The 25,246-nt window shown below is 36.0% G+C and overlaps 1 protein-coding gene across 4 annotated transcripts in view; it reads left to right on the forward strand.

The window, feature by feature from the left end:
* The window catches only part of LOC150097705 (zinc finger FYVE domain-containing protein 1-like), a 184,496-nt gene that overhangs the window by 12,526 nt on the left and 146,724 nt on the right, over nucleotides 1-25,246 (forward strand). For 3 of the 4 annotated variants that reach the window (XM_090407405.1, XM_090407407.1, XM_090407406.1), the window contains exon 2: nucleotides 11,262-11,906. In XM_090407405.1, coding sequence (XP_090263531.1) covers nucleotides 11,286-11,906 — 621 coding nt within the window. In that variant the 5' untranslated portion in view covers nucleotides 11,262-11,285. The remainder of the gene's footprint in view (nucleotides 1-11,261; nucleotides 11,907-25,246) is intronic. The other variant, XM_090407408.1, reaches the window with a different exon arrangement.

Below are 25,246 nucleotides of genomic sequence, written 5' to 3' on the forward strand. Positions count from 1 at the left end.
GTTACTTCCTCCAAAGATAAAGCTGATCTCCTGGGATCATCCTTTTCCTTGAACTCCTGCAGATGACAAAGAAAAATCACCTTCTACCATACCAGAATCCAAGCACTGTATACCACCTGTAGTTTTTCAACAAAAAGACACAAGAAAACTACTAAATATCTTGGACATAAAAATCTTTTGATCCTGGTGGAATCTCTCCAGTTGATCTCACACATTGTTCTCCAGAGCTAAAAATTGTCCTGCATCGTCTTTACAATCTATTATACAATAGCTGGTACTTAACCCAGTGCATGGAAGGCATCATATATCCAACCTATTCAAAAAAAAAGTCTACTCTCAAACTATCTCTCAGTTGCCATCACTCATATCCTCTCCATAATAATAGAAAAAGTAATTAATAGCCAACTTCTCCACTAATTAGAGGCCCACCAGTTAATCAGTGACCACCAGTATGGATTTTGCCCTTTAAGATCCACAACTGCCCTTGTAGCTTCTTACATCACCCACCACTGGACACATGCTATGGAGAAATTTGTGTTATCACTCTTGTCATTTCCAGAGTTTTAGCATGTTTGGCACTGAGACCTGCTAAATAAACTGCCATCCTTTGACCTATCTGCCTATTCTGTAATTGGGTAGCCAGCTTTCTCTCTGGTCATTTTCTGCAAGTCCTGGTAGATGGTTCTCACTCTCTTTGAGCTTTGCCACCATATGCAAAAGACAGAGCCTTGAGGCACAGTCTTTTCACATATTCTCTTTCTCCTGTACGTAAATGGCCTACTTACAACCACTCACTAATCCCATCCACAGCTTTGTAGACAATAGTATTCTCCATTCATCCTACTCATTTGACAAACTATGCAATACTCTGACATCCTTGGTACAAGATCATCAACAATTAGTGCCTTAAACATTGATCCACATACTATTCTTCAATGGGACAAAGACTATCTTGTCACATTCACTGCCACCAAAACACAGTTTTGTATCTGCTTTTCCTCTCACAAAAGAGATATCAGCACACTTACCCCCTATTATCAGTTCAGTAATACACAAATCACCAGATAAAATCAGATCTCTCTCTACTTGGACTAATGTCTACCTCTAGTCTCTCCTGCATAAACACATCGCATCATTAACTTCCTAAGCATCCAAAAAACTAGTCATTCTTTGTCATTCAAGATGCTATTTTACATCCAGCCAACTCTTAACTATATACAAATCCTGAATGCACCCATTCTTAGAATACTGCTCACATGTTTGGGATGGTGGAACCTAAAACTTCCCTAAGAATCCTTGATGAGAGGAGAATAATTTAGGTCATAGATGATCCCTCTCTTACTGATTCACTTCTATCTCCTAGATGTGTTGTTTAAGCACTGTCTCTTCTATAGGCATTTCAATGGTCATTGCTCTGCTGAACTGACAACCATCATTCTTCCACTCTTTGTTGCACATGTTAATACAAGTGCAGCATCTGCTCAACGTTCCTTTACTGTGCAACTACCAACACGCTGCATCTGCATCTCCTCCCTCCTCTTATTCTGTTCACCTCTGTCCTCTGGAACGCTCTTCCTTGTGAAGTATTTGCTAACAATTATAACCTGTAATTCTTTAAAAAAAAATCAGTAAACTTCTATTTCAGTCCCAATGTACACCCCACACGTGGCACTGACATGCTTATAAGTCTTTCAACCTCTTATATGTGTGATTAGTATAAAAAAAAATTCACAGCTACATCGAAGCCCACAGTACTTGCTAAACCATAATTAAAAATGCTGTCTGACATTTGCTAGGGCTAAATGTAAACACTCACCAGCTATGCCAGTGGGAGTCATACTTTCTTGTCCTTATTAAAACTGTTGAGCATAAACTTTTGTCCATCTGTGCTTTCACCTCTCTCATCCAAATGATAGCACTACAGCATCGCTCAAAGATATGGCTGAGCTCCTGATAGGGTCTGGCATTGAGGACTTCTCAATCAATTTAGTGTTGCTATGTGTAATGGTGGATGGTGTTCTCTGTTGTGATTTTCCTCTGAATGTAGGGCTCTCTTATATGTGTATGTAAATGATCTGCTCTCACTGGCCTCAAACCCTATTCATAGTTTTGCTGATGATAACACTCTACATTTATCCTACTCATACAATAAACCATGCGGTGCTCAAACATATTGAGCTCGAAAAATATTTTTATGATAAGTACTCAAGATATTCTGGAAGTTGTTGAAGGAGCTCAGAAATAGAGGAAAGAGTGCTGTAAAAGGAATTAGAGATGATGAAGGTGACATGAGAACTAGAGAAAAAGATATCCTTGATATGGTAATTACTCCATTCAAGGAATGGAGTAATTACCATATTTGCCGGTGTATAAGGCACACTTGTTTTCTTTGAACATGTCTGAAAAACAGGGTGCATCTTATATGCTGGGTACTCAGTTTTTTATTACTTTCATTTCTGGAAATTTTCTCTGTTCCGAGTTACGTGATTTCTTTCTTGCTTCCTTACGGTGTGCGAGAGCATTCCAGTTACTTAGAGTTCAGTGGATGTGCATGCGCTCTCATCGATGATCACAGCTGTGTTCCTGTTCTTTCTTTTAAACTTTCCAATTGTTGTCGTGATTGTTGTGAAAGGTGATACATTTCTGCCGTTAAATTTTCTCTAAATTTCTTGGAAAATTATGGCTGAAAAACGTCGGCATTGCTACAATATTGCATGCAAGCTACATGTGATTGCGTATTAGGTATTTGTTGAAAGTAGATCTACTTATTACTTTATATTTGCAATACTGTAAATTCATTAAAATATTCAGTGATAAAGTTTTTTCCTAATGTATACAAAAAAGGGGGTTCGTCTTATAGGGTGGTGCGTCTTATACGCCGGCAAATACAGTACTTTGAAAAATTACTAAATGAAACTAGCAGTGATTACAGCACAGTGATAAAAAAAACACTGACCAGGCATGCAATTAGGAATACATATCCATACTTGAAGTAGAAAAAGCCATCAAAAGTCTGAAATGTGGAAAGGCAGCCGGAGTAGATGATATTTCGACCAGAAATGCTCAAGTATGGAGGTATACATGTCTTACAGTGCTGCACTGTATAGTTCAGAGGGCCTGGACAGAGGGACGAATTCCAGATGGTTGGAGTAGAACTCTCATAGTATCCATATACTGTATAAAAAGGGAAATAAAACTGAATGTGAGAATTAGAGGTATTTCTCTACTAAGTATTCCTGGTATGATTTATGTCAGTATACTTGAGAAAACGGTTGAGAAGGATTGTGGAAGAGAAGCTTGGTGAAGAACAAGCTGGATTCAGGCCAAATAGAGGCTGTCAGGATCAGATTTTCACTTTACGACAAATAGTTGAGAAGTCATGGGAATATAACAGAGATCTGCATTTAAGTTTTATGGATCTGGAAAAAGCATATGACAAGGTGCCAAGGGAGAAGTTATTCAAAATGCTACAGTTGTATGGTGTGGGGCATTATATCTAGCAATACTTAGTCTTTATTTGAGTTGTAAGTCAGCAGTTAGAATTGAAGGAAGTACAGGAAGGTGGTTTAATGTTAAATCTGGTGTCAGACAAGGATGTACATTCCAGTTCTTCCTATCTCCCCTCTGTTATTCATTATCTATATGGATCACATTATGAAGATAAATGGTATTAAATCTGATATCAAAATTGGAGATGTTAATGTCAGCGCTTTGCTTTATGCGGATGATGTTATACTTCTAAATAAATCCGCTACAAGTCTGCAAGATTCCTTTACTAAATTGAATAACTGTTGTAATAGATATGGTATGAAGGTAAGCAATAACAAGTCAAAGACAATGGAAATAGGCAGAAGCATTGAAAATATCAACTGCATTGTGAATGGAGAACCTATAGAACAAGTAAAACATTTCAGCTACTTAGGCACGATTTTTGGTGACAATGGTAAATTAAATATGGAAATAGACAATGGGATCAACAAAGCTGGTATGCTGGGAAGTCAACTGAATAAATTTATATAAAATAAGAGAGAAATTAGTCAAAACACTAAATTAGCTGTATACCATACAGTGTTCAAACCAGTTTTAACTTATGGATCTGAGAGCTGGATTAGAAGTAAAACACTTGACCAAAGACTAGAGACTGCAGATATGAGAGTCCTGAGAAAGATTAGGGGCATGAACAGATGGTATCAGTGGCAGTATCATATTAAAAATGAGATTATTAGGTATGAACTTGACATTGTTAGCATCCAGGAATGCGTTAGCAGAGTTAATCTTGGGTGGTATGGTCACTTAAACAGAATGGGAGAGGAAAAATTAGCAAAACAAGTGTTCTCTGCCAGGTTGGCAGGAAAAGTACCCAGAGGAAGACCAAGATATAGGTGGATTGATATGGTAAAAAGTGTCTTAGAAGATAGAAATATAAGATCTGAAAATGTTAGAGCCTTGACAGGTAATAGACTGATTTGGAAGAAAATTGTAATGATAATAATAGGAAGTTAGTAATGATGTAAATTTTTCATGTAGTACTATCATATCCTATACACCCCTTGAGGCTAAATGTCAGAAATTTGATGATGAGGAAGTACTCATAGCACTGATCTTCACACTAGTCATATTCAGTATTTCTAAAATAAATCTACACTTATTTTTGATAATGCTCAAATTAACAGTCAAGACCAGATCTGTCTTCTTGAACTCTTGCTTCTGGTCTTTCCTGGCATAATCACATCAGTTCTATGGCATCTTCATATTCCAGAAAATTTGCATACTTTTTCACTGAAGACATCACTTCTCACCTGCTCAGTTGCTTACTCTATAGAAATCTGAAATCTGTCCAGCCTTCAAATACTGCTCTCACATTTGGGGTGCACTTAAGACTCCTCTAAACTTCTCGGTGCAGTCTGTAAGAAATGAGTTGATTGACAACTCCTTTCTTACATACTCTTCCTCCTCCCCCCCATTTCTGCTAAACATATAGAATACAGCTGGCTAACATCCTTTTACAGTTGAACTGTTGACTCACTGATCAACCTCAGCTCTGTGGAACACCCTTTCCGATTAAATATTTCCCAAATACTACCACCCTCCAACTGTTTAAGAAGAATATCAGTTGACTACTTTACTCTTGACTCCCAGCCAACACACAGCATTTATTTACTGTAGGCCTTGTGGCCTTATGTGTGTGGAAGCATTATTAAAAAAACATGAGCAGTGAGAAGAGCAGACCGTAAGAGCTATTGCAGAATTTGAGGAGAAAAGCATATGAAAGAATGGATTGTATCCATTATTACAAAGAGATAGGCCATTATTGTCAAGCATACATACTCAACAATCCATTCTCACTTATTTATTTTGGAAATACCCCACAGAGTATTGAATCCATTAGTCATCCATAAGGAGTATGGGCTAAAGCAGTTGCAGTATGAGATTTTTCCAAGTTCCATCTGAGTTAACTCAGAACCTGGTGGTAAATAAATGGAACATATTGCAATAAATTCTACTGAGAGGCAGATGGCTCCTATTTCCAGAGCAGTGTTAAGCTGGACACAATGAAAATAAACATGGTTGCTCACTAATAAACTCCTCTCTAAGCAGGTCCATCTGCTCTTACAAATAATGTGAAATGCTTTAAGGTGGGATCTTGACTGAGTTTTAAATGACTTTTGCAGAGAGAAACAGATAAATTTGTTTTTCTGCAAAAAAAAAAAAAACTTGACACGAGTAGGATTTGATATGGATTCTGCCAAAATATCATTGATGTTTTGGCAAAATCCATGACAGTCCCACTGTATGAATTTTCCTTTTCTTTTGGCTTTCTAGACTTATCTGATTTCCTAGCGACTGAGGGCTTACCTATGTGTGACTTATTTGCCAATCGATTTTGGAAAGTATAGACAATCGGTATCCATTTCTTCCCCTGGAAAAATGTTTTAATTCAACATCTATGTCCGGATCAGTTCTGTTTAGTTTACATTCAGTGAATACAGACGTATCCATTATTTCTGCAAGTGTGTGTGTGGTAGTTTTTCTTTTAGTGATGCTTTTGCCATAATTTTGTTGATAAGTGGATTCTCGGTCAGCAGGATCATTTAAGGAGCTGTTTCAGGAGTGAGAACCTATAGGCTAGATGACTGATGCACTCCAAAGAGGAGCATTCATGATCATAAAGTTCAGGTCCGCTGAAATTATTGGATGGTGAAATAGACATATGGGCTTGTATTGCTTTTGATATTTCCTTAACTGTCACCCTCTCTGCATAAGAGGCTTTCTGGTCAGGTGTTGTTTTGGCTAGCTTCCTCTTCATCCTGATAGCTTTTAATTTTTCAGGAAATAACAATGTATACTAGAATATTTATTATAAAAAACTTTAATTAATACCTTCCTATATTTTGTAAATGTTACATTGACATCATTGGGGATCGTGCACTCAGGCACTAACCCTGGGCAAATAAGGCTGAAGAAGGCAATAGAAGTTGGGCCTAGAGTCCTAAACAGTGTTCCCTAGTGGGCTAAATTGGGTTGGGCTGATGATCTTAAAATGAATGATTCCCAAATTTGGGGCAGTCACATGCACCCAAATTTGTTGAGGTTTGGAAAGTTTTTCAGAGTTGAGGCAGATTCGAAGAATAGCCTTTCATTTTTATATTTGCTGCAGTGTAATAGAGTGACCTTCTTCCAGCGTGTCCTGTGGTGGGTTGACCAAAGCATGATCAACAAGTTCTGAGTGGCTGTATTGGTGGAACTGGATGTAGTCCTTGTTTCTGATATCCTGATATTGACTGTCCTGCCTGTTTAGACAGTTTGCAACCGTAAGGGACATGGTATACTCCTGGTAGGTCTAGGGGATGTGGCTGGTCTTTAGTGGAGCAGATAAGAAATGCCAATTTCTTATGTGGTCTGTAATTGGTTGTTAATAATTAATATTATGTTAATAATTTTGTTAATTCAAAAAAAAAATCCTAAGGAAATAACCTTACAATAAATAAATAAAAGTAAATAAATATTATTTACTTATTTCCTTGTATTTTTGTGTGAATTGCAGAAATGAGTTATTTAGTTATGTAATATTCAGTTTTTAACCTTGATGATGCATTTATTTAATATGATTTGTGAGAATAATGGAATTTATTAGGATTTACAAACAATTTCGATGAATGAATCCTATTGTTAATTGAAAATTAGTTGCTGATTGAAATACTATGTACGAGGGATGTTCAGAAAGTAAGTTCCAATGGGCTGTCAGAGAAACAAAAATATACTTACAAAAAAAAAATTTATTGGAAATTAAAGTAGACATCTTTCACTACTTTTCTACATAATTTCCACCATTGTTCAGGCACTTATCACAATGGGACACCAAGAGTTGTATGCCTTCGTTGTAGAAGGTTGCCGCCACCTGTGACGCAAACCACATATTGACTGCTTCTTTGACCTCATCGTCGTCTTGAAACTGCCAGCCACCAAGGAAAGATTTCAGATGTTTGAACAGGTGAAAGTCACTTGGTGCAAGGTCAGGACTATATGGGGGATGATGGAATTGTTCCCTGCCGACGGTGGCAAGAAGTTGTTGTGTTACACCAGCCGTGGGTGGGTGGGTGGGCATTATCATGAATCAAAGCAATGCTCCTGGTAAGCATGGCACATCATTTATTCTGGATCGCAAGACGCAGTTTCTTAAGGGTTTGGCAATACATACTCACATTGATTGTGGAGCCTTAACCCAAGTAGTCTACCAGCAAAATTCCTTGTCTGTCCCAAAACACAGTGCACGTGATTTTCTGAGTGGAAACCGTTGTCTTCAATTTCATCTTGACTGGTGATGAGGTGTGCCTCCACTCCATGGACTGTTGTTTGGATTCAGAGGTTGCATGTGACACTCAAGTCTTGTCCCTGGTGACAAGTCTGTGCAGGAAAGCATCGCCATCCTCATGGTAGTATGTCAAGAATTCCAACGTACTGCCCAGCTGATTCACTTTGTGTTGTTCTGTAAGCAACTTCGGTATACCCAGTGTACACACAATTTCCGATAATTCAGTTTCTCCGACACAATTTCATGAAGACATGAACATGAAACCTCTGGAAATTACAGCGAGAGTGACATCATAGACATCATAGTGAATCCCGTATTCTGTTGAATCTTCTCTTCAATTGAATGCACCAAATCGTCAGTCACTAAAGATGGTTGCCTGCTCCTTTCATCATCATTCACACCTGTCCTTCCTTCATTAAAAAGTCTTGCCCATCTTCGTACCATTGAATCGCTCATTGTGTGTTCTCCATAAAACTCAATAATTTGCTGATGAATTGCAGCTGCTTTGACGTTCCTCGCATTCAAGAAACGGATAACTGACCTAATTTTACATTCGGTGGGCGATTCGATTTTCTTAGACATTATAAACACACACCAAGAAGCGTATGCACCGTGAGAATGTCTGAAAATGGCACCAACGCCTTGCTAAGGAATCAGCAAACTCATCACGCATGTACACCGTTGTGATCGCAGTACTGCAGTGAAAATATTTAAAAATGGAACTTACTTTCTGGGCGTCCCTCGTATATCCAGTCTGGTCATAAGAGGTAATTTCTATATACTGTATATGTTGGCATATAGGACGACCGGTGTATAAGGCCTAAATTTTAGGCTATTTTTAGTTTTAAGCTTATGTTACGACAACCCCCCCCCTCCCAATTTCTTCTTTCTTGTATTAACCACCTTACTGGCCATTATGGATCAAATACGCATCCTTATATGTTTTGTATCCATCATATATTTCAATGTAATATCAATGGTATTACAATTTTAATATGCACTTTGCATCCATGATAACCTTGATGTCTGTAGATGGCTTGGCTGGTAGCATGGTTAATGTAACATTAGGTATTGTTGTTATATCCATTATTTTTATATCTATGCATATCCATTATTTTTTTGCATAGCATAGATTTAGTATTTATGTGAATTACCCTAATTAAAAGTGATTAGCTCCAATTTTAATTAATTATTAATTTTGCATTTTTTTAAAATTTTAGGATTATTAAAATTGTTATCATTTCAAATCATTAAACCTGCAACAAAACGAAGAAAGTATGAAGCTCGATTTAAAATAAGGATAATTGAAATGGCAAAGCAAACTAATAACTGTGCTGCTGCAAAAAAGTTTGACATAACCGAGAAGATGGTAAGAGAATGCAGGAAGAAAGAAGATATTTTAAAAAAAATTGCCGAAGAAAAAATGTGTGATGAGAATGGGGATCGCCCGATGGCTGCAACTGGAAAATCATGTTGCAGAATGGGTATTTGAACAAAGATTATCTTGTGACAAGAAATATGATTAGAGCATATGCACTAAAATGGTCAAGATTGAATCCGGATGAAAGTATAGAGTTTCAAGCTACTTCAGGATGGTGTAATCATTTATGAACATACAAAATCTGGTAATATGACAAAAAAATTAAAATTGCTCAAAAGCTACCAGCAGATCTTGACCACAAACTTACCAGTTTCCATAAATTTATTATTCAGTTGAGATAAGAACATAAATTTCTTTTGTCAAATATTGGAAATATGGATGAAACTCCTATGCGCTTTGATATGATAGGCAATAAAACACTGGAGGTCTAAAGATAGTAAGAGTGGGCTAGTTCGAAGTACAGGCCATGAAAAAACAAGGTTTACGGTTGTGTTGTCATGTTTGGCTGATGGAATCAAGTTAAAACCACTGATCATCTTCAAACGTAAAACTAAACCTAAGATAAAATTTCCTTCAGGTGTTTTTGTGCGAAAATGGTGTGAAATTATTATTATTTGACACCTCCATTGGGTCCAAAGACTCATCGAGGGAGAGTGTGCCACCAGCATCGAATGATTGCTCCCCTTCCAACTACTAACCACGCTCAAACTTACTTAACTGAGCCATTAGTAGCAGAGGCTCTACCAATCGACCCATAATGTGTGGAACACACAACCAGGCAGTATAACGAAGAAACGCAGTTGATTAGTATGGGATATGTTTCGTAGTCATTTAACTGAGAATACTAAAAGTCTTCTAGAAAAAAAACCCACAAAAATTGCTGTTATACCAGGTGGTTTAACTTCTATATTGCAACCACTAGAGGTCTGCACAAACAAACTATTTATAGATCACATGTGAGAAGAGTGGAATAATTGGATGTTGACTGGTGAAATATCATTTATAAACGGTGAATCTATGCACGCTGCATCACTTGATATGTTGTGCAATTTTGTGATCAAAGCATGGAATAAAGTAAAAGTAGAGACTTTAATAAAATCATTTAAAAAGTGTGGTATCACTTATTTTATGGATGGTATGGAAGACTATCTGTTGTGGGACACTGATGACGATGAAATCAATTCACCTGATCATCACCGTATGACGATCATTTAAACAATGAATCTGAAGAACTATTTTCAACAGATGATGAAGAAAATTAACATGAAAATTGATGTTAATAATTATTATTTGTTTTTTAAGATTTACATCTATTGTAATATTTTAAATAAATTTATGTAACTAAAAATTAATCTGATTTTCTTATAAACACTACCTATTTTCTTATATAATGATGTATTGTAACTATCTAAATGTTCATCCAAGAAATTAAGCTTCCTTTTTTATACTTGCCATATAAGACGACACATGATTTCGAGGGGTTTTCTGTAGATGTGTAACCACATATTAAAATTTTTCTTTAAAAGCAAACTTACAGTTAAATTAAAGATATCAAGAAATTATATACTTGGTTTAATCCTTTATTAAAGTGTAAGCAAACAAAGTTTGCACCTGAAACATAATCAAGACTAGGGCCAGTGGCATATTCAGGTATAGGCCGTATAGGCCCGGCCCTAGAGCGACAAATTTTGAGGGGCAGCGGAAATTTCCAGGTGCTCATTTTTGTAATTATAACATGTAACTTATATGCTGCATATACTCACAAGTAGAGAAATATTTTTCTTTTCCTCATTGTAAGTTGAGTCATTAGCTTCTATATACGAGTTGCCTTAGTCCTGATTATGTTTTAGGTGCAAACTTGGTTTGCTTACACTTGGATAAAGGATTAAACAAAGTATATAATTTCTTAGTATCTTTAATTTATAGTATAACCAAGTGGAAAAACTTACAGTTTTTAAATTTAATAAGTGTAATATTTATGCTTTGTTGTCAGTATCGTTTTAATTTATAATAAGTGTAATGATCTCTTAAATTATCTTCTAAATATATTCAATTTTTTATATGTAGGAATTACTAGCCATATGAGTTCACATGTCTGTTGGAGCCAAGCAAAATTGTACACGATTTAAAATTAGAGTAAAGCCACCAAAAGTTCGCCCATCCAGAAAATTTTGTGAAGAACGATTAGCCTGTAAAAGTAATAAGCAGTTTGCTGCTTATCAGTGTCAGGACTGTAAAACTTCTCAGTGTGAAGTTTGTGAATTGTTACTACATGAAAGTCCAAGGTTTGTTTTACATGTTAGAAATGAATTGAAACTTCCTCCTTCAGAGATTCTGTGTCAAGGTAATTGTGATGATAGAAATTTTGCTGATGTTACATGTGACTTATGCAAAAAAAATTTTTGTTTTAGGTGTGATTTAGCTGTGCATTCCCAAAAGAAAAAAGCACATACTAGAACTAGCTTTGAATTTCTTAATGAAGAATTTTTTTCACTCGATGAAGCATCTCCTGATGAAAAAGGCAAAGACTTAGAATCTCTTAGTGATTCTTCAGAAAGTGATGAAGAAATGTTAAGTTTATCATCTGTGCCACTTTCTGGATTACTTCCTGATATAGCTAGCCCAAACCATTCAGAACCAGCTGTTATTGATAGCAGTAATAGAAGGCTGACTTCTAGCTTTTTATTGATTGATGACAAAGAATTTTTACAGGTATGATATTTTATCAATTATACCCATTGATTGGTTGATATGAATATAAATAATATTTTTGAAAATATCATGATTATATTTCATTATATATATAAGCTAAAATGTAATATAGTTTTACATTAATCATGTATGCATTATGTTCAACTTCACTTGTTGTGAAGTTGAACATAAAAGCAGCTCTGATTTCTATTCTGAAATATCTTAGTATGACAATGAAATGCATCCATTATTTATAAATTGTTGTGTGCTTATAACTTTTTTTGTTCTGCTCTGTACAATATTTACTTATTATGAAGAGAAATAGTATTTTACATTTGTATTCAAGTAGTGTGGTGTATATTTTTAAATGTATGTAAATTAGTTGTATTCTTCATTATTAATTGTACACGATTTAAAATTAGAGTAAAGCCACCAAAAGTTATCTTACAACTGCACTGATGTAAGATTATTTACATAAAGCAAATATTGAACTGTTTCTTTTTATCAGTTACGATCCAAAAAAAACACTTCATCTGAGGTAAAGTGTCGGAAAGAATGTTTCTTTTTATTTGTAAGTATGAAAAAACAGATGCCTTTCCAGCTTTTGTATGACCTATTCTCCTTTAGTCCATTATCCTTCCCCCACACACATACACTGATTCCATGCTTACTCATAGACCCACATTTCACTTTCCAGGCATTCAAAACCAAATCCAATGAAATAGGATGGTTAATCATTATTTCTGTAGTGTCCTTATTAAAGCGTTATTAAAGGTTTGAATTCTGTCTATGATGTGAGAAACCCTTATCAGTTGTTTTCAGTCAAATGGTGAGTTAGCTGGTTTCATAACCCAGGGCTTGAGTAAACCAGCTGAGCTATGGAGGCAAGGCTCTGCTGCCATATTACATAGAACAGTATTTGCACAGCCACTTCTGAGTACATTAGTATTGTTCCACACTCCCCACACCCAAGATGCCATGTGTGGGCAGGGATCAGAAAAAAGTAATCTATTGATATTCTTTTTACAGAGCTGGAGGTTGTAGAATTTGGGAAATACTTCATAGGGAAGGCTTTTCCAATGTAAAAGGATGTTGAGCAGTTGTTGCTCATGTTACTGTAGGTTGAGCAGAAATGAATGGGCATGTTGAATGACAGTTCTTATGAACAGTGCCCATGGAAATATATATAGAAGAGACACAGTATGGAAACTGATGGTCTATGAGACAGTGGTTTAAGAGTCTGTGAGAGAGGAATTGTTAATTAGCCAAATTAACCTCTAATATCTGAGCAGAGTTTTTAGGGAGGTCTTAGGCGTACCACCAAAAATGTTAAAGGACTGTTCCAAAGTTTTAGATGTGATTTAGCTGCATGTTGTCAGAAGAAAAAGCACATAGTAGTATGGGCTTTTTTCCCTATCAAATGTCTTGGAAATGTCAAGTTTCTCCATGGTGCATGTCCACATGCAGGTGACATAGGCAAGGAGATCTGTGGATTCTTCACTGGTGGAATCTGTGTTGGTGATTACTGATTAGTTGACACTTTTCCAGGTGTTGATCATTTGATCTTCTGCATTACTTTAAGACAGCACCGATGTGTGGGTAATAGGTAGGTAGTTTGATGGCAGATGTTTGCCTTTTTTTTTTTTTTTTTTTTTTTTTGGAATTAGCTGTATATGGGCTTGCTTCCATACTGCCAGTGTGGATGCTGGCTGAGTATAATATGGTGTGGAAATGATAAAGGATAGCATATCAGTGAATTAGTTCAGGAGTCCATCTCTTGGAGAACAGTTCATGGGACATATATCAGGACCATAAACCTTTTTGGTATCTAGGTTGTTCCAGATTTTTCTGATGACTTTCTAGTGGATAGCTTCAGGAGGCATGTGATCAGTGTCCCAGGTAAAGTTGGAGTTGATTTACCTTGGTCATTTGTACAGGAATTGGATGAGAAGAATTATGTCAGAAGGGCTGCTTTATGTTTAGGTGATGTTGCAGTACTGCTATTTAGGTAAGAGAGGCAGGAGCACTGAAGGACAAATTCACCCACAGCTTCTGCAAGGGACCAGAAGGCCCTGCTTTCATTGGTGCAGTTGGTGAGTTTCTATATTTTGTCCTTTCAGAGACAGCTTAACACTGTTATTATTGTTTTGTGAGTGTTGTGTGCTTTACAGTGGGATGAACCTTGGATGAGGCTATGATCTGAATTCCCAAAAGGAGAGGTTACATCAGCAGTGTACTTGAGAAAAAATCTGGTTAAGAAAAGATCTAGACTGTTGGGTGATTGGAAAGAACTGTTGGGTATTCCAGTTGGTGGATTGAAAAAAATTTGCTTTAGGTTATTGCTTACAACAGTGATCTCTACTTTCCTTTCAACTCAGTCAATGGAATTAGGAAAAAGATAGCCATTTGGAACTGTGGACATTAAAGTTACCAAGAAAGATTACTTCACTATGTGTAGTTGAAATGCAGGAAATCAAGCTTCAAGGATAAGAATTCAAAAAACGTCAGAATGGCTTTCAGAATTTGGATAGTGGTAGAGACAATAGATGAATGATACATAATGAGGCAAAGAAATCTTAATTCATAGGTCAAAAATAGGAAATTTCATCCCCTTCAAGGAATATTAGAATGCACATAAACACAAGTACTATTCTTGTGGCAGAAGGAATCATTATAGTTTGGACAGTTAAGATGGACTGTGCTTGTTGTGGTGGCAATAATCTCATATGGAGGTAGGACTTTTTCTCCTGGAAACTTAGTTTTTTCATCCCACATACAGGCAAACTGGTCTTCAGAACACGCACAATTTACAGACAAAAAAATACTGGCGATGGGCGGTTGATGGTAGTTGTGTATAGAAGAATTAGCCACATCGCCATCAATATGGATAAAATATATCACTCCTCTATACTTCGTATCCATCATATATTTCAATAATATCAATGGTATTACAATTTTAATATGCACTTCACATCCATGGTAACCTGGACGTGTATGCATGTCATGGCCAGTTGGATGGTTAAGTAGTAGGGAAGATGGTTAGATCTGTAGTGGAGTGGATTGCCTTCCTGTGATAAGTCATTGGAGAGTTCAATAAATAATAATAATTATTATTAAGAGAGACCTTCAGGGAGTCCAGGACTCATCTAGGGAGGCTACGAACTACACGCACCAACTAACATACTTATTCTTGAATCCATTCACACTGCTTGCACTCACAACATTTAATGGTGATCAATTCCAATCATGCACCACCTTATGAGAGAAAAATCTAGCCCTTACTCCCCCCCCCCCTCTTAGTAGCATTCATTCTCAGCTTCCAAGGATGCCCTCTTGTCCTTTCCCCACCCTTCATAAATTGAAAAATTTCATCAACTGAAATCCTGTATGACCTTTTCAGAAGTTTGTAAGTCACAATCATATCACCCTCTTTCTCTTGTTTGCTAGTGTCTGCAGTCTACAAATTCTCAATATGTCTTCATAATTAGTATTCCACAATCCTGATATAATTTTTAACACTCTTTTTTGCACTTTCTCCAATATATCAGAATCACAACGGAAACCATGAGACCAGACCTGCGCACAATAGTCCGAGTGAGGGCTTATCAAGGCCTTGTAAAGAGGAAAAAATGACATCCTTATCTTTACATGTGAACATTCGTTTCAGCATTGCAATTATCTTTTGAGTTGTATTTGGAATCTTTGCTCCTGCATGGTCCCTGAACTTCAACTTCTTATCTACTAACACTCCAAGATCCCTAGCCTCATCAGTTTCTTCAGGCATAATCTCACCAATATAATACGACATTGGATATCTAATCATGCTGAAGTGAATGACTTGATATTTACTGACATCAATTTTCCCATGCCTACCTATTCAAATCATTCTGCAAGTACTGCAGATAGGTAGGGTAATTAGGAATGTTGCTGCTGAAGGATTTGACAAGCAATATACATCATTAGCAAATAGCTGTATATTGCTTGTCAAATCCTTCTCAATATCATTAATGTACAGATTGAATAACAGTGGACCAAGCACTGATCCTTGTGGTACACCACTGGTTACCTTAAATCTTGCAGACTCACATTCCCCATATACCACTTTTTTATATTTTTCAGTCAGCCATCCTCTTATCAATGCTAATATTCTATAATCCAAACTTATATTCTCCAGTTTATATAACAGTCTTCCATGCTATATGCTGTCAAAAGCTTTAGCAAAATCGAAAAGTATCATGGTGTATCCATTCCCCTTGTCTAGTTCAATGGTAACATTGTTATAGACTGTGAGCAAGTTGCTAAAACCTGACCTTCCCTTAGTAAACCCATGTTACTCATTGCAAAGCAGAGATTCACTGTCAACCCATTTCTGAATGTGAGCCCTAACCAATTTTCTTCACCCACTCCTGAGATACTAATTGGTCAGTAGTTGGATACATCAGTCTTTGCACCACCCTTGTACAATGGAATTGTTATATTTTATAGTCGTTGTCTGCACCATTGTAATATTCTATTTATTTATTTATTCTTGTATCTTAATATCAACTGCACCTTTGTTATCCTTACACGTGCTGCAATCCCAGACCTTGTACCTCACTTACCTCTATCTATCTTACTCTAATAAAACTATAATCTGCCTAAAGTAGATCTCTGTATTAATCCCCTTTAATCTTATTCCATGTTCCCACTGCTAGTGAACAAACTTTAGGTTATTAACCTATCCACAATATACAGGTCACCAATTCTCACACTTGACAGTCAGAAAAAAATTATTTTATTAATGATTGCACCATTCTAATTGCTATTTAAAGTTTGAGAATTAAGGTATGTAACACAGGCAAGATCATAATTAAATTATACAAATTTCTATAGCTAGTCATGGCGATTCTCAATCTATTGTGTATGCAGGTTGGCTAGTTTTTTAGAGATAGTGCATTGGCAAGGTAGTTAAAGAAACAAAACATTTATTTAAACCTGGAATGAATGTACAACACACACATCAGAGGGGAAATGATCTCTCTCTCTCTCTCAGCCTATCAAAATACAATAGGAGCAACATACAACTGACTATATTACATACAACTTGCTAAATCCCTTCACAATGTTAACTAATCTAGATTGAGCATGTAGTTATTCCCTAAGATACACCTTAGCTTGCTTTCTTCCATTATATGTACAAATTTACCATCAATCTACCCTTTTGTTATCACAATTCATTACTTTACATTTTTCTACTAAACATCTGTAGGCACATTCATTACATATAATAATTCCAATTTCACCTTTACAAAGCATTAACAAAATTTGTGCCTACTTAAAATAGTCCTTTACATACACATTGTGGTCAATTGCACAATACCTCAGTCCGTCTTCACCATAGGTTACGATCGTTGCTTGGACGATGTAGTGGTTCTCACTCTGGGAATTGCCAGACAATTTTGCTGTGATTCTTTCATCAGTAACTGGAAAGGAACTGCTAAAGTCTTCGTTATGACCCTGGCTAGTAGCACTCTCCTAGCACATCCATACATTTAAACAGGATTAACATCGAATAACGGCCTCGCCTTTACACTCTTGAAACTCCGTTCTCTGGAACAGGGCAAAACTTGGCATCTAAAAATTGAAGACCTTGCTGGTTCATGGTCCTCTTTTATATCGTCACTAATCCTTTGTTACTACTATGTAGTTTCCAGCATTACCCACTAGCATGATGACATCACTTCGGCTCCCTCCATTCATGGGTGCATATTTTTATGTTCACAAGACCTTGCAAACTTTTGTTTTTGCTTAGTCATCATTCTAATTTGGGTTCATCACCTCTTTTCCATTTCACATACAATTCAATGGGAATTAAATTATGCATTTTTTTTCTGCAAAATTATTACATTTATTTTATTACAACATAAATTCTATTTTATATATTTGGAAACCTCTGTAAAATTGAACTCTAAAAATTAATTAACTTAATTTCTCGTGTGAGATTTTATAGAATTACCATACATTCTTTCCATTCATGCAGAATGTTCTGAGATTCATATTAAACAGCCTGGTCAAAGGAATAGCCAGTTCAGATGAACACTCTTTTAGCACATGTGCTGATATCCCATCAGTCCCTATTGCTGAATTCTTATTCCGTTTGTGCAAAAGCTCTAATACCTCATCCTCATATACTTGAGTTTCTTCATCCAGTGAAGAGGTAGCAGTGAGTTCAGTGTTGCATACACCAGGTTAATAGCTTTTAACAAAATGGGTGCTCATTAGTTGAACAACCTCTTCTGCATCTGTAACCCTCATGCCATCTGCATTTAGAAGGATTATTCTTTCATATTCATTCTTTCTTTATTTGCAGCATATCGATAGAATTCTTGTGGGTTGTCTTTAGCACACAGAGCCAGTTTCTTTTCATAATAATAATAATAGCAATAATTTGGGGTTTTGTCAAAAACAGGGGATCAGGTTTTGATATCTGTAGGTGATGATGCACATATTGGTATTTACGCTACAGAATTCGAAGTGAATGTGGAAGAGTTTAAGTTTAATTTTTTTTTTTTTTTTTTTTTGTGAAGTTAGGTGAGATTTGTTTTTCATTTTAACTGCAGGAACACTATATCTATTTGAGGTTATTGTCATCATGGTACTGAAGAAATGAAAAAAGAGCAGAGTAACATGCAGTGGGAGGAGATATTCTCAGACGTGATCCACACAGAGAGAGTTCAGTCTCCATGCTATAATGTGGCCTCAACAACTGATTCAACACATCACTTGCTTCTATGCATGATCTGGTGCTTAGAGGTAGGTCATGTAGTGAAGTATGATTATAATGAAGCTGCTCAGGAAGCCACTTCAATATATCACAATCAAGTCACTCCCATAACTTCTGGCAGCAAACCTGCAGAACTGCTTTACTGCTGTAACCTTGAAGAATGGGAGGTTTAGATCTCCATAGTATGTTTGGCATTCCTTGAAGGGTATCACTCATACCACACTCTGAAGGTTGGGGAGACCATAGTCTCCTGCTGTGAGGATTAAACATTGCATCAGCTTCTTCCTTCCTCCCAATAAGCAAGGTGGCAATGGTGTTTCACTGTGCAATGAAGGTCATATACTACCTAGTAGATCTATGATTTCTGATCTTAATATCTTTAGTTGGATTGTTTTATATCTTCTTTCAACATTGTATCTTCTTCAACCTTTTGGTTCTGTTAACTGCTGGACAAAGGTCCCCCTCATGATTTTCCAGACCACTCAGTTTCTGCCTCTCCCGTCCATCTCACTCCTGCAATTTGTTCCAGTTCATCTCTATGCCTTCTTCTGGTCTTCCTCCATCCATTGGTCTCCACTCTGTTGTTTTTCTAGTCCATCTCCTGTCACTGCATCTGGCAATATGGCCAGCTCAACTCCACTTGGCCTGTTTAATGTATTTTACAATATCCATGACACCTGTTTGAGATCTTATCCAGGTATTTGTTTTCCTATCTCTTAATGTTATTTTTAGCATACTTCTCTCCATGCAATGTTGTGTTGTTCTCAGCTTTTTGTTTAGGGCTTCTTTTAAAGTCCATGTTTCTCCTCCATGTATTAGAACAAGAAGTATGCACTGGTTGAAAGCTTTCCTTTTTAGACTCATAGGGATGTCACTTCTGAATATGTCTCTCATTTTCCCATAAGCCATCCATCCAAGGTGAATTCTTCATTTAATCTCTTTTCTTTGGCAATCCTCAAAGGATAACAATTTGCCCAAATATACATATGCAGTAACTTGTTCTATTTCATGGTTTTCAACTTTGACAGAAAATGTGTGGTTTATGTATTTATTCATCATTATTTTTGTTTTTTCTCTATTTATTTTTAATCCAATTACTCTGGAGGCTTCATTTAGCTGGTTTAGCCTTTCTTCCAGATCCTCAAGATTATCTGCTATTAGGACAATATCGTTTGCAAATTTCAGATGATGCAGCCTTTTTCCATTTATGTTTATTCCTGTTGTTTCCCAATTAAGGCTTCTAGAGACTTCCTCTAGTGCAGCTGTAAATAATTTGGGGGGGATATGGTGTCGCCTTGCCGGATGCCTTTTTGTATTGGGAACTTTTCACTGTTTTTATATAATTTAATTACAGAAGTTGCATTATTGTAAATATGTTTTAGTGTTTCAATATATGGTTTCTCAGTTCTCTGGGTTTCAAGTGCTTTTAGTGTTGCAGATGTTTTAACTGAATCAAATGCTTTTTTGTAGTCTATACAGGCCAGACATAAGGGTTTATTGTATTCAGTTGATTTTTCAGTGAGCTGCCTTAATGTGTGAATATGATCTAAAGTTTTGTAATTCTTTTTAAATCCAGCTTGTTCACAGGATTGCATTCCTTCTAGTTTAGATTTTATTCTATTATTTATAATTTTTTTGAAGACTTTATATATATATATATATATATATATATATGGTGGGGAGTAGGCTTATAGGTCTGTAGTTTTTAATTTCTTCCTTATTGCCCTTCTAATATTAGAAGTGAATTGTTCCAATTTTTTGGAATTTTTCTCTGTTTTAGGCATTTATTAAAGAGTTTAGTCAGCTGTTTGATAATAGGGCTTCCTCCCAGTTTTAAGAAGTCTACCATAATTCCATCTTCTCCTGGGGCCTTTCCATTCTTATTTCCAGTAGAGCTTAGGGGCATCGTGTTCTTCCTCACTCGAGTTATCCATAGATGATTCTTGAATGTCTCGGTCTTTGTCTTCATAGAGTTTAGTATAAAATTCCTGAATTCTTTTGATTATTGCATCTCTATTTTTTATAAGTTCGCCATTTTTTCCTCTTACCGAGCTATTTTCTTTGTTCCAACTGATAACGTTTGTCTTAGGACCTTCATATTACTATCGTTTCTGTAATTTTCTTAGTATTATATGATCTAATTTCATGTTTCATCCTTTTACGTATAGTTTTACAAATTTCCGCATATTCTATTTTATTGGTGTCATTCAAATCTCTTTTCATATCTCTTCTTTTCTTCATCAGATCTAATATTTGCTGTCTTAGTTTTTCCTCTCTTTGGTACCATTTTTACACCTCCTATTTCTAGTGCACAATTCAAGATAGATTTTGTTAAGATTTCATTAACATCATTGATGATAGTAGCTGTGTTTAACTTTTTTTAGTTCATTTTTGAGTGATTCTCTATAACAGCTTTTATTGTGGTACATTCACTAAATTGGACTGTTGTGGACCTTTCATTCCTCTGTCCAAATACAAATTTATCAATGGAGTTCAGATGGTCATCTCTGCTTCCAATCTTGGCATTAAAGTCACCCATTATAATTATGTAGAATTATTTAATGTGGATTCTAATGTTTCTTAGAAATCTTCTATCTCTTCATCTGGATGGTTAGTTGGGGGCATATATTTGTATAATTTTGTTGGTATCTTTTATTTATGAAAAGACTTAGTTCAGCTATTCTTGATGTTACTTTATTAACAAACAGGACGTTGTCCTTGATTGTTTTATTTATTAGGAATCCTACACCACCAGTTGAGTTTCTGTCACATTCACAGTGCTAGAGTAGATGTCCATCTTTTAATCGCATGAGAGTTTCTTATTTCCTTCTTATCTCTGAAAGGTCCACAACATCCCATTTTATATGGTTCAATTCCTTCATCAGTTCTTCCAATCTATCATCATCCTGTAGAGATCTGATGTTCCTACTAATATCCTTCTATCATTGTGCACTATAGGTAGACTCATTGTAGCTAGTGGAGACTGTAGCATATTTTTTGACCTAGAGATCCTCTGCCTAAATCCAGGATGTGTCCCTTTTTATGCTGGGCGATGGATGAGCCAGCATGTAATTTTCTTACTTTATTCATCATTTGCATTATCCTCATGGGGAGGTATTCAGCTTTATAGCACCACGCTGGCCAGACGGCTTGATGCCTCACAATACTGCATAAGATGAAATGACACAGCAAAATAGGAAAGATTCATCCCTAGCCCTCGAATACTCTAATAGCATTGGGGTAAGGAGCAAGAAGAGAAGAAAGAAGCAAGGAAGGAAGAGGAGGGACCAGTCTACAGATAATATAACAGATGTATATTACATGAAGTAAGGCATGGTCCAACATCAGGTACCTGATGTTTGCCATGACCGTACTCACTAAAGTGAGCCCTGAGGATGTGTTTATATACAAACATTTAAATGCATCTCTGAAAAAACATCTTACAGGCATGAATTTTACCCATTTTTATTTACCTTTAGGTTCTCGTTCCTTATGAGATAAGAACTGCCCATATTAAAGCTTGCGTATCTCTAGAAAAATTATCACCACATCACAAACTGATTTTGAAAGAGTTAGAAGCAGGAAAATTGCATCATATCAAAATAGCAGCTTGCTTTCTGTCTCTTGCCAAACACTATTGGTTGTAACTTTTGTTCTAACCCTACTTTTACCTCTTTAACATCTGGTTCCACTGTATTATTACTCACTTCTGGTAGCCAGTCTTCTGACTGTAATTTCTTTTTACTATTCCAAACAGCAATCATAGTCTCTTTTGATTGTTTTTTTATCTAGAAAGGTATATCCCAAGAGTCTTGTCATATCCAGATATCAAAAAAGTCTCCTGCTCTTAATTGCTGTTTCTCTAATTGTTTTTGTGGGTTGACTGTTTTCTGTTGGGTTAGTTATTTTATGGATCTCTCTCTCTCTCTCTGTGTCTCATTTCACTAGTATTTTATCCTGTAGTATTGAATTTAATGTATATTCAACTTGTTCCTAAGGAAGGTAACAAATCTTTATTTATTCAAATCCCTCTTATTGCACATGACTTTTTGTGAAGTAAAGGAGAAGTTTATTCGCAGTCACCTTTTCCACTACCTTTTTTTTTATATGGCATTACTACCCATATAAGGTTTTAATCCTGTAGTACATCAGTAGTGCAGATGGACAAAGGGATACATATTCTGGCATTTCTAGAAACTGAACATGGTTCTTTTTAAAGTTGTCAGACAGTTACCACAGTGAATAAGAGATTGAATAAGAAAAATGAGCAAGTCTTGCAAGCAAAAATGCATGCAAGACTGATGCTGAAGAAGAGTTTGCCTGACAGTAAGATAACACAAGAGTGATTGTGAAAAAGAAAGCGCAACTGATGGCAAGCTAGCAAGAGTGAAGGATAGAGAAAAAGTAATTTAAGATTTAAAAGCAGAGTTGGTAAAGATGAGGTAAGAGGAGCATTTGGAAAGAAATGAAGAAAATTGTAGATATGCATGGAAGAGAGAAGAATGAAATGAAATGTAGCCGTGTGAAAGGGGTAATGATTCATGAGTGCTGCTGTATGGAGAATTGATTATTAGAGTTGTAATGAATGAGGATATGCATATTCACGAAGTTTGTTTACCTGGAGGTAAAATAGCAGAAACAGTTGAGGAAGAGTTGGCAGTAGGAATGAATGTTTTGGTTGGAAACAAGGAGAATGTAATAATGGATATCAGGAGGTTGTTGAGGAGAGTAAAAAAAAAATAGTGTGGTAGGAATGGTTGTCAGGGTGTTTCCTCAGATATGAGAGTAATGAGTTTGAGAGACAGAGAGGAAAGTAGGAGAGATTAAAGATATGTAAGGAGAAATGATTGTAGTTTGTGGATGCATGAAACAAGTTTGGGGAATGAATGGAATTGTATGAGTGAGAGATTACATGTAAATGCATTTGGTCTGAGTCATTTAGAGAGGCTGTTGCTGGAAGGGAGAATTTAAGATTTAAAAGCAGAGTTGCTAAAGATGAATAGGTAAAAAGTGATGTAGAAGAGGAAGGTAGGAGAGATTAAAGGGGTGCTTATGAGGAGAGGAGAATGAGAGAACAGAAGTGCAAGACAAACAAGGAAACAGGTAGAATCAGGAAACTACAGTGTGAGATGGATGGATGCTGGAAGCAGAAGTGAATGTGTGAGCAGACAACAAAGGAAGATGACTGATATCCAGAAATGGACTATTATATTTGTATAATAGAATGCCAGAAGTATAAAAAATAAGGAGAATGAAGTTGTTGCATTGATCAAGTTCATTCACTCAAAAATTGTTGGAATAAGCACAATGTTGTTGTTGGATGAGGATGACATCCTGACAGGAATAGAGATGGAGGGATTTGTGACATTCTCACAAAAGCCATTATGGCTTTTGTGAAGATAGAAAATGCAAAAAAGGGAGGTGGTGCTATTGATGATAGAAACAGAGTTGTGCCCATACAAGGAAGAGGTGGAATAGTGACAGCAGTTCGAAGCAGTATGGTGTGAGGTAGAGATGGATAGAATGAAATATTTAGTTGTGTGTGCTATAGACCCAGTAATGTGGAAGATTCTGACAGTATATAGCAAAATAAAAAAAAAAAGAGATCATTATGGGTGATTTTAATTATAGGAGTTGGGCAGAAAGATCAATGCTGCTTAAGGTGTTGTTCAAGAACATTAGTGTTCTTGAATAGCAGAAGCAATGTCTGAATGTATTCCAAGGGTCAGAAGGTTAAATTAAGGTTGATGTGAATAAAGAGTCAGTCTGGAAGAAGACATTATGGTGACAGCATAAGTTGAATGGTAATAATCAGTTGTATGAGGAGCACAAAGAACAGACAAGAAAGGTGACTTGCTGTAAGGATTGCAAAAGTGGTATGAGCAGCACTTAGCTAATGAGGCCAGAAAAATCCCTAGGAGTTCTTTCCATATATATATATATATATATATATATATATACACACACACATACAGGTATCCCTTGATTAACGCGATTAATTAATCCCTCGATGTTACCACGTATATCAAAATCACGTTAATGAAATATAATAATCAATGGTAAAAATTACAGTTCGTTCATGATCGATTACTATATTAATAATTCGTTTTATGTGGTACTCTTTTAGGAATGATAAAAAATGAATGCAAAGTAAATGTTTAATAAATGTTTGTATCTACATTAATTACTGCAATTTTTTTATCAAAAAAAGTTATCAAGAGTCGTTTGAACAGTTTTAGTTTTTTCCTACTAGCATAAGTTCTACGATAATAAGCAAAATGAATCTCTAGACCTCGGCAAACAAGCATTCTTCGATTAATATCTGGATCCATATCCATTACTAGCTGCTTAAGCGATTCTAAACTGAAATATTGCATCCAGTTCTTTAATTGTTGTCTCCTTTGGAACCTCATCTTCACATTCCATTTCTTTGTTGTCTTTATATGTGCGTTGTTAATTTCAAGATGATCATTGTAACTGAAATCTTTTGAATTTGAATCCAATAATTATTTAGCATCTTCTGAATCAACACCATCAAAATCAATGTCTTCATCAATTGCAACAAGATTTAACCACGTTGTTCAGAGGATTTTGAAAA

Source organism: Typopeltis vanoorti, chromosome 17 (genome assembly GCF_054136105.1).
Source record: "Typopeltis vanoorti isolate ZY-2024b chromosome 17, IOZ_Tvanoo_1.0, whole genome shotgun sequence".
NCBI lineage: Eukaryota > Metazoa > Arthropoda > Arachnida > Uropygi > Thelyphonidae > Typopeltis > Typopeltis vanoorti.